This window comes from Eptesicus fuscus, chromosome 12 (assembly GCF_027574615.1).
Source record: "Eptesicus fuscus isolate TK198812 chromosome 12, DD_ASM_mEF_20220401, whole genome shotgun sequence".
Classification (NCBI taxonomy): Eukaryota; Metazoa; Chordata; class Mammalia; order Chiroptera; family Vespertilionidae; genus Eptesicus; species Eptesicus fuscus.
The window spans coordinates 10,647,013-10,656,572 of NC_072484.1; the positions used below are offsets into that span (position 1 = coordinate 10,647,013).

The 9,560-nt window shown below is 55.3% G+C and overlaps 1 protein-coding gene across 1 annotated transcript; it reads right to left on the reverse strand.

The window, feature by feature from the left end:
* Window positions 1-1,150: 1,150 nt before the first annotated feature.
* Window positions 1,151-6,953, reverse strand: SNAI1 (snail family transcriptional repressor 1). The gene is made up of 3 exons (XM_008141169.3): window positions 6,743-6,953; window positions 5,546-6,073; window positions 1,151-2,130 (listed from the first exon to the last, which is right to left on the reverse strand). Exons 1-3 carry the CDS (start codon window positions 6,822-6,824, stop codon window positions 1,946-1,948), a joined length of 795 nt encoding a protein of 264 aa, XP_008139391.2. The 5' UTR covers window positions 6,825-6,953; the 3' UTR covers window positions 1,151-1,945.
* Window positions 6,954-9,560: the final 2,607 nt, after the last annotated feature.

A 9,560-nucleotide genomic window follows, 5' to 3' on the forward strand; every position in this document is an offset into this window, starting at 1 on the left:
CTGGGACACAGTAGGCCTTCAGCAAATTGATGCCCAGCCCTGCAGGGCCCCCAACTCGCCCCCCCCCCCCCCCAACTCTCTAACTTCCCTTCAGGGAGGCCGGCTACAATTTGGCGATTGTTAGAGAACTTTTTTTTTTTTCTTTTGGGAGGAAAGCTGCAAGTCATTAAGGGCTGCTCCCGGCCTGCGGGTCACCATTTCCTGTTTAGAAGAAAGAATCATCTCTCCTTTGGAACATGAAGCTCCCCCCACCCCCAGCCTGACTCCGGGGCTCCGAGCTCTGGGCCGCCTGCACGCCTGCTCAGCTCCCCGCAGGAAACTGGCACCTTCAGCACCTTTTGTGCTCAGAAAGGACACTCATTTTCTCCTGGCCCCAGGAGGGCCCCGAGGTGAGGTCACCACCACAGCCTGCCAGCCAGGAGTGAATTATCCCAGCCCAGGAGGCAAGCTGACTGTCTTCCCGTCCTGTCCTGAGCAGGAAGCTGAATGACCCCTACCCTTTGGCCTGGCTTCTCACCCTCCTGGCTCCAGCCAGACAATTTCCTTGCATCAAAGGCCATTTGGTACCCAGCGGCCAGACAGAGGTGTGGGTCCAACAGGGAGGCCAGCGGGGCCCAGAGCCCTTGGAAACAGGAAGGACATCCTCTGTCCCCTTCTTGCTCGTGGCATTCCACTCGTCAGCCAGGAGCAGCAGCCCAGCCCTCTCCCGAAGCCCTGCAGCGCCGGGCACAGCCCCCAGCCTGTCGAGTTGATAAGACCCAGGGAGCCAGCTTCGCAGCCTGTGGGCCTGGTCAGCTTCAAAATGGTCAACAGAGAGTAAGCGCCACATGTAGAGTGCAGGAGCCTACCCCCCCACACCCCGCCGCATTGTGACAAACCCCCTCCCCCCGCAACCACCTCCCCACTCCCCCCCCCCCCCGCCCAGCCACAGGTGCTTCCCCACCTCCACATCACACAGGACACAGGCTCACAGGAAAGCCCATTTGCACAAACAAGGTCTCTGTCAAACCCAGGAGTCCAGTCACATGATGTTTAAGAGGACAAGATTTAAGGCTGTGTCAGTACTATCTGAGCTCCACCAATCCCTCCCCTCACCGCCTCCCTAAAGGCCCTGTGAAATACCCACTCCTCTAGAAAAACCAAGACTGTCTTACATATAAATTAACCGCTTTATTGAATATCAATAAACTGTACATATAACTATACAAAATGTTTCCTTAGTACAAAATGTTGCTTGCAATATAAATACCAGTGTACCTTTAAAAAAATGTAAACATCTTCCCCCTGGGCCCACCTGTTGGGTCCCTGAAAATAGTTCTGGGAGACACATTGGTTGGGCCGAAGCACCCTATTTGGGCCCCCGACAAGTGAAGGCAATTACTCACATTCCCTTTTGAGACGCTGTTAAATTGCCCGTGAAACAGGTGCCACCATGACAAACAGGAGGCTGAAATAGCTGCCCGGGCCTGGGGCATCCTGGGGTCTAGACATGTCCTGTGTCAGAGACCGCCCCGGGGGTGGATCACTGCGTTGCTCACACCTCCTGGAGAGGTGGCCTGAGGGTTTCCGGGGTGGGGAGGAGTGGGGTCCCCTGAGTGGGGTGGGAGCCTCTATCAGTCTGTTGGCTTTTGTCCTGTAGCTCAAAGCAGCTGTATCCAAAGTTTTGGATACACAAGCCCACACATCAAGGCCAACTCCAGAACGCTCGATGGGGAGCGGTGGCTGCCAGAAGGGGCCACCCTCCCATCAGCCGTCCACAGAGCCAACCGAGGCCCCGAGCAGACACACTGGAAAATGGTCCTCAGCGCCCCCCGAAGCTAAAACAGCCGGAAGGGGGGCTCAGAAGGGAATTCCACGGCGGTAAGAAGGATGCAGGGATCCTTCCTTCCAGAGTTGGGGGAGGCTGCTGCAGGGGGAGGGTCTGGAGAGGCAGAAGCCGTGGGGGTCAGCGGGGGCCCCCTGAGCAGCCTGACTCCTGGTGTTTGTGGAGCAGGGACATGCGGGAGAAGGTGCGGGAGCACGTCTTACACTGGTACTTCTTGACGTCTGAGTGGGTCTGCAGGTGGGCCCGCAGGTTGGAGCGGTCGGCGAAAGCACGGCTGCAGTGGGAGCAGGAGAAGGGCTTCTCCCCTGGGGAGAGAAAGCAGGAGGCAGTCAGGGGGACTGCTCGGTCTCTCCGACAACAGCTGACATTTTTCAAAATCCCTACCCACCCACCCCAGGCTTTAGAGCCCTGCTCACCCCTACACTGAAGGAGTCCCATGACCCAGAAAAACCAGGCCGTCCCGTGTCCCAAGGCCTGGTTTGGATTGGGAGCTCTGCTGCTTCCCACCCTGTGACCTGGAGCGAGTCCCCTGGCTCCTCTGGGCCTCCTTGGCTCACATGTAACATGTGCCGTTCACCCCCACTCACGGGGGTTGGCTGGTGCCAGCGAATGTAGAATAATTGGTCATCCACACAGCGCTGGCAGCAGTGCTCAACGGACAATGACGGCAACTGCGTTCCCTGGACACCGTGTGCCAGGGACAGTGTGAAAACACTTCTCACTTCATCCGTCCTTGCCTCCGTTTAGAGGGGGTGAAACTGAGGCACAGAGAAGCTAAGTAGCATATGCAGGGTCAGCCAGCAGGAACCAGGCCGAGGACCGAGTCCTTGATTTTGACCACTCCCCAGACTGCCTCTCAGTTAAGGAGGCTGTGGTGGGTGTTCCTTGTTGTCTCCTGAATTTGCTTCATCTGGGGACAGAGCAAGAAGAGTCAGCCTTAAAGGCTCCCTTAGCCCCCAGCCCACTCCAGCAGATGTGGCCACTGCTCGGGCCAAACTGAAGCTCATCACTCAGAGTAATTTCAAGTCTCCTTGTCTGCCCCGCCCAAGAGGCTACAGAACCCTTTACCTGAGGATTTGTTTAAAACCCCTCCCCACCTGTGAGCCTCAAGCCACCTGCCTGGATGAGCTTGTTTTTGGAAGTCTTGTACTCTAGGTACACAAATACTTATGAAGCTCCCACTATGTGCTGGGCACTATTTTATAACACTGAATATTCTTTTCCAAAAAAATTCAATTCTCAAGAAAAAAAAAAGAAAAGAAACAAAAATAAATAAAATGCCATTCTCCTCCCTCCCACTGATAAGCCCCTAGGCCATGGCCCGCTAGTTAAATCCCAGTGCTGGAATTCAAGAACAGCAGGGAATGAATGAATTACATCAGCCTACTGTGTGCTGGGGCAGGGTACTGGGCACTGGGAAGAAGGGGTCCAGAAGTCAGATGCCTGAGGCTGACTGTGGAACCTATCCATTCAAAGGCTGTCTCCTGAAGCAGAGAGGGGGCTACCTAGCCAGAGAATTGGGAAAGGGATGTAATCTGCTCTGCCATTATTGAGCACCCTCTGCATACCAGGCCTGAAGAGTTTGATGATTGCATTCTACAAGGTCTAAGTGAAGTTCCTCCTCATTCACACACTCGTTTGTGAACAAAGGTTAAGCAAATCTGGCAAATGAGATGGAGTTCTGCACTCCCCGGGGCACAGAAAGCCACTTCCCTCTAACCACCTGGGGGAGGTGAAGGAGCCCAGTCTCCAGTCTTATAAGCTGTGTCTTGAGAAAGTAACTTCCTTCTCTGTGCCTCAGTTTCCTCATCTGTAAGGTGGGGATTATGGCATCTCCCTCCTAAGGTTATTGATGGAATTATGTGTTAACACCAGTGAAGGAAGCCCTGAGCACTGACTTCCACACAGCAAGTGCTCAATGAACACCCCTTTAACGCTAAGTAGACTAGCCATAAGCCTGAACAAAGGGGGAGGAGGCCTTGGAGGATATGATGTGGTGGAGGTTTGTGTGCAAGCAGGAGGCACAGACCTCCACCCCGCACTGATCCCCCACCCCCAGACGCCTTTATGGTGCTCCTGGCGAGTGTGAAATCAGCACCAGGCCGGCAGGGACAAAGGCCGCCAAGGGGGACACTGTACATGCGATACTCCCCGGATTAAAGGGGCCTGACACGCTGTGGGCCAGCAGCTGCGGCCCAGAACAGGTGCTGGGCACCGATGCCCTATGCACCTGCTCTACCCCGCCAGCCCCACCCACCAGAGCCACCATTAAGGCACACAATGGGTGTCAATGAGAATGGCCATGGTGAATTTCAACACGCTTTCCGTGTCTGAGCCATGCCTTTACACTAAATAATGTCTCATGAGAGGAGAGGAGGGCCACAGTGGCTCCAACTCACCTCAAATAGAGCCCCATCAGCTGGCAGGCACCCAGGGCAGAGGCCAGGGAGTTGGACTTGTACATGTTAAAATCAGGACCATTTGTGCACAGAGTAAGAGAAATGGGTAGCCACAGTCTGCAAGCTGGGAGAATGCCAGGGCCACTTTCTGGGAGTACCAATGACACCGATAATGCCTGCAAAATGTATTACTCACAAGCTACCCCACTGACCCTCATGGCTCAGAGGTCAGCCCCTGCCTGGGCCAGGAAATGCCAGAACTGAGTCTCTAACCAGACAGTTTGACCCCAAAGCTGATACTATGACCCTTGAACCTTCTCCCTCAACAGTCACTCCCCAAAGAGCAGCCCCAAACTTGGTAGCCACCATCATTCAAGTTCTGAAAAGTGGCTACTTTTTGCCCATTTCTAGAAAGTTAAAGGACAGAAAAGGCTCCATTTCACAATTTTCTACACATTAAGTATTATGTTTTTGAAATACCAAGACATAATCGTGTTTTCTGCCAGCAAAGGTATTCTGGGGTCTGCATAATAGGATTGAGTTTATCTACTCCAAGGTGTGGGTGGGGAGAGCCACCCTGATAACTTATTATTAAGTGATTCAAGAGACACTGAATCTCGATAGCCACCTTATAAAACACCCTCGTAACCCACCCTATATGATTATTCAATCATACTCTTGAGGCTCAGAGAGATTAAATCACCTGCTTAAGGCCACACAGCATGGAAGCAGAACAAATACCAACTACCCATTTTTGTGCATGTTGATCATGTACCAAACACATTTCAGGTGCTTTCTGTATTCTTTCTTTCATTTAACCCACACAGAACCCTGCCCCCCTCCCCCCATCCCAGGTATCTTATGCTCAATTAACAGATGAGAAAACTGAGGCTCAGAGTGAAACATCAGCAGCCCAAGGTTTGAGAAAGTTCTCCAAGTGGCATTCAGAGCCAGGTGGGGGGCCTCTAACAACATCCTGACCGGCTGAGGTGGGGGTGGGCTGGGAGAGGGTGGGGCGGAGAGGGCCCCTTCACACCTGGTTCCAACAGCAAGGTGTTGGTTGCACCTCTCCCACATCCAGCTCTAACCCATTTGGCTGAGAAACTGAGATTGCAGAGGCACTTGTAAAGTTAGCCCCTTAACCCATCTGCTTAGCTCTCTGCCCAACATTTCAGAGAGCCAGGCCCCTGAACTCTTGAGCCAGAAGTCACAGGACGCCGTGTCTACAACCTGAAATGGACAGTAAGCCCAGTCTCACCAGAGCAGGTAAAGAAGGCGGAGGGGTCAGGGAGAAGGGCAGCCAGCCCGCAGGGGCACTCACCGGTGTGGGTCCGGACATGGCCCTGCAGCAGCCAGGGCCTGGAGAAGGCCTTCCCGCAGGTGCCACAGACGCAGGGCAGCGTGTGGCTTCGGATGTGCATCTTGAGGGCACCCAGGCTGACGTATTCCTTGTTGCAGTATTTGCAGTTGAAGGCCTTGCGAGACTGGGGGTCCTTGGCCCCTGAGAGCCCCGACAGCTGCTTGGGCAATGGGCCCAAGCCTGGGAAGGCAGCATAACCTTCGGCCTCCAGGGAAGAGGCTGAGGTGGAGGAGAAGGAGGAAGGAGCTGGCGAGGGTGGGCTGGGAGGCTGGGAGCCTTTCCCACTGTCCTCGTCTGACAGGGAGGTCAGCTCCACAACCTTGGGGATCTCCCGGGGTAGAAGGGAGGGCCAGCCAAGAGGCTGGGCTTGTGGTGCCAGGAGAGAGTCCCAGATGAGCGTGGGCAGTGAGGCCGTGGGGTTGAGGACCTCGGGAGGTGGGATGGCCGCCAGCAGGTGGGCCTGGTCGTAGGGCTGCTGGAAGGTGAACTCTGAGAAGAGACCGAGAAAAAGGCAGGGTCAGGCATTAGATCAGTCAGTCAGTCAACAAACATTAGCCGGATATGGGCCAGGGGTAGAATGGGGCTGACACTTAATACTTTAGGTTCCTGCCTCAAAAAGGCCACCCGTCACCCAAGTCCTGGTTCTCCCACCTCAGCCTCCACAACCTAAAAGGACCCCCCTTTCCCAACCCCAACTCATGGCGGTAATTCCCTCTGGAATTCCCCAAGTCCCCAGCCTAAGGCAAGACCCCAGCACCCCAACCACCCCAGCTGAGGCACCACCCATGTCCCACTCCCTCTCCTCATACACATCTTTTCTCCCCCCACCCCCACCTCCTTTATCCCCAAATCCTCTGCATTCCGGACTCTTCCCAGCCCCTGGCCAGGGTCTGTCCCTAAGAAGGACCCCGCTCTCGTTTTTCACTCGCGGGCTTCCTCTGCTTCTCGGCAGCTGGGACCTGCCCTCAAACCAAGACCGTCGCCCTCTAAAGGCCCTCCCCCAACCGCCCGGATCCACCTGCCGCGGGCTCCTCACCCCTCTCCGCATTTCCTCGCGCTGACTCCCTTGACTCGCGTATGGCTCCTCGTCCTTTTCCCCACGTCCGCTCCCCTAAAACACCCCCCAAGCCCTCCCCAACGGGGTCTCCGTCCACTCACCTGGAGAAGAGTCGTGCAGCTCGCTGTAGTTGGGCCTCCGGCGGGAGCAGGCAGACTTCCTGACGAGGAAAGAGCGCGGCATGGTGGCCGAAGCAAGCCGGGGTCGCCGAGCGGTGCTGGCGTCGTACGGACCCTCTCCCGCGAGGCCGAGCCGCTGCGCTGTGAGCGGAGCTGAGCCGCCAACTCCTTTAAGTACTCCAACCGACGGGGCGGGGCCAAAGTAGTCCCCGCCCCCTTTGTCACCTCTGCACCAATCGAGGAGCGCCTTTGCCGGAGGCCACGCCCCAAGCAGGTGCGCGAGGGGCTGGTGGGGCTCGCGCCGCGTGGCGCTAGAAGCCGGGCGGGGGCTGTTCCAACGTCGTGCGGTCGGAGCTGCACTGACCGCTCGGCGGCGAGCTGCTGCGGGGCGGGGCGCAGGGCGCAGGGATTCCCCCAGGCGTGGCGGGACCCCTTTCCGGACCCCGCGCACTGGCCAGCTCAGCGCTACACGGTCGGCCGCCTCTGGCGCCCCCTGGCGTCCCGCACGGAGGACCTGGGCACCTGATGTTCCCTAACCGCCTCGGCCTGCAGCTTGGGGAGAGGGCGGAAATTTCCTCGGCCGGCTGGCACTTGGCTAAGAGCATGGGATAGACGAGGAACAATACACATTTCAGGGGAGGAGGCGAGGAAACGGACATCCTCACGGAGCTTTTTTTTGCAAAGCTACCTGGCATCATTTAGCAAAATGCATTCGTTCCTTCGCTTAGTAAGTGTTTACTGAGCGCCCACTATGGGCCCGGCACTGGTCCAGGAGCTGGGGATTCAGCCATGAACAAAACACTCGCGCTCTCTAACGAAGACTAGCTGGCTCACCTTCCCGTGAGGGAGACAGACGGAGTAAACAGACTATTACAATGCAAAGGAAAGTGTGCTTTGATGGGGGTGGGGGGTTGACCACAGGGCGCTGTGACAGTCAAGAAGAGGCAGGTTACCTGATAGGGGATCCAGCGCAGTTTCCCAGAAGAAATGCAGAAATACTGAGGGGAAAGGCCCGAGGTAAGAATCAGTAACTACCACCGAGCCATTGAGAGCAGCTCCAGGGGTGGGGGTGGGGTGGGTAGGCCGGAGGGGTCAGATCTGCTGGGCCTCCAGGGTCTAGAGGAGTTTGAACTTTGCCCCAAGGCCACTGGGGAGCCAAGGAAGGATCTTCAGCTGCGGAAGGTCCTGTTTAGGTTTCATTGAGCAAGACCACTCTGGGCAGGTGGGAGGAAGTAGCAGGGAAATGTGGTGCCCGGGCAGGTCTCCTCACCTGTCTGGACGTCATCAGTCCTGTGTGTCTGAAGGACCTAACACTGGGCTCCACAGGAGGAACGGACTGATCCGATGTGGGGTGGGCCCAGGGGCGGGGCAGCAGTACCCGCACCCACAGCTCTTCTGTGAGCCCACTGACTGCAGAAGGGGCTATGCTAGGCCTGGGGTAGGGGTTGGGGCCTAACTTGGTTCCACCTGTGAATCAAGGACTGTAAGTCCCTCCACTCACCACCTAGAATGAAGGCAGGGCCATAGGTACTAGGGATAACACCTGTGAGCAAAACAGTCATTCTTACCCTGTTCTAGTGGGTGAGTCCAGGGTAGGGTAGGCCGTAGTCATTATGAAGAACACACTCTCTCCTATGCCTATGCATAGTTTCAGTCATGATTCTTCCTCCACATGCAGCCAGAGGGAGTAAGGCCATGTCTGTCCCTCTGCTCCCCCTCCCATGTTCCTGGCTCACCCAGAGTAAAAGCCAAAGTCCTCACCACAGCCCTCCGCCCTGATCTCACCTCTGCTGACCTTGTCTGGAGCCACTCTCGCCCTCCCCGTGCACCGTGATCCCCCGCCCACTTCCTTTCTGTTCCTCACATCTCAGCCCTAGCCCAGCACAGGGCCTTGGCACCTGCTCGTCACCCTCCCTGCCCCCTAAGTCTCTCTTCCCCCAGATCCTCACCTGGCTGGCTCCTTTGCAGTCTCTGTTTCAGCATTAATTTCACCAACTGCTCAGCCTCATTAGTAATGAAAGGAATGCAAATTAAAACCACACTGAGATGCGATTTCACACCCATCAGCAGGACAAAAAGTTAAAATTTGGTCCATATCAAGTGCTGATGAGGATGTGAGGACAGTAGGACCTTGTCCCATGCTGGGGGAGTATCTGGGTGCAGCCACTTTGGAAAACTTTGGCATTAGCTAGTGACAGGTGACTTTATTCCTCCCAGCAATTCTCCCAAGTCAACTATATCCCAGGGTTCTCAGCCTAGACTGCCCAGGCCTGCACCCCACCCCCACAGTCATATTATTTAATCAGTATGATAGGGAGGGGGCCTCTGGTATTCGAATATTTATTTATTTATTTATTTAAAATCCTCACTCGAGGATATTTTTCCATGGATTTTTAGATCCCTGACCTGGGCAGGGGATCCAGCCTGCAACTGAGGTATGTGCCCTAAAGGAATCCAACCAAAGACCATTGCGTGTGAGGGCCAATGCTCTAACCACTGAGGAAAACTGGCTGGGGGCAGTATTAGCATTTTAAAGAACTCCCCAGGGGCCCTGGCCAGGGTAGCTCAGTGGTGGAGCTGTAAATTGGTACAGCCACTATAGAAAACAGTAGGGCGGTTCCTCAAAATATTTTTTAAAAGCTATCATGTGACTCAGCAATACCACTTGTAGGTATTTACCTGAAAAAATCGAAAACACTAATTTGAAAAGATATATGCACCTCTCTCTGTTCATCAAAGCATTACTTACAAGAGCCAACATATGGATAGGTGTCCATTGGTAGATAAATGGATAAAGATG

Excerpts from the sequence above, each read along its gene's own strand:
- SNAI1 (XM_008141169.3), bottom strand. The coding sequence starts at position 6,824 with ATGCCGCGCTCTTTCCTCGTCAGGAAGTCTGCCTGCTCCCGCCGGAGG. Across the intron at positions 6,074-6,742 it reads GCTGCACGACTCTTCTCCAG|AGTTCACCTTCCAGCAGCCC; the intron begins GTGAGTGGACGG and ends GTCTCTTCTCAG. Across the intron at positions 2,131-5,545 it reads CCATGTCCGGACCCACACCG|GGGAGAAGCCCTTCTCCTGC; the intron begins GTGAGTGCCCCT and ends TTCTCTCCCCAG.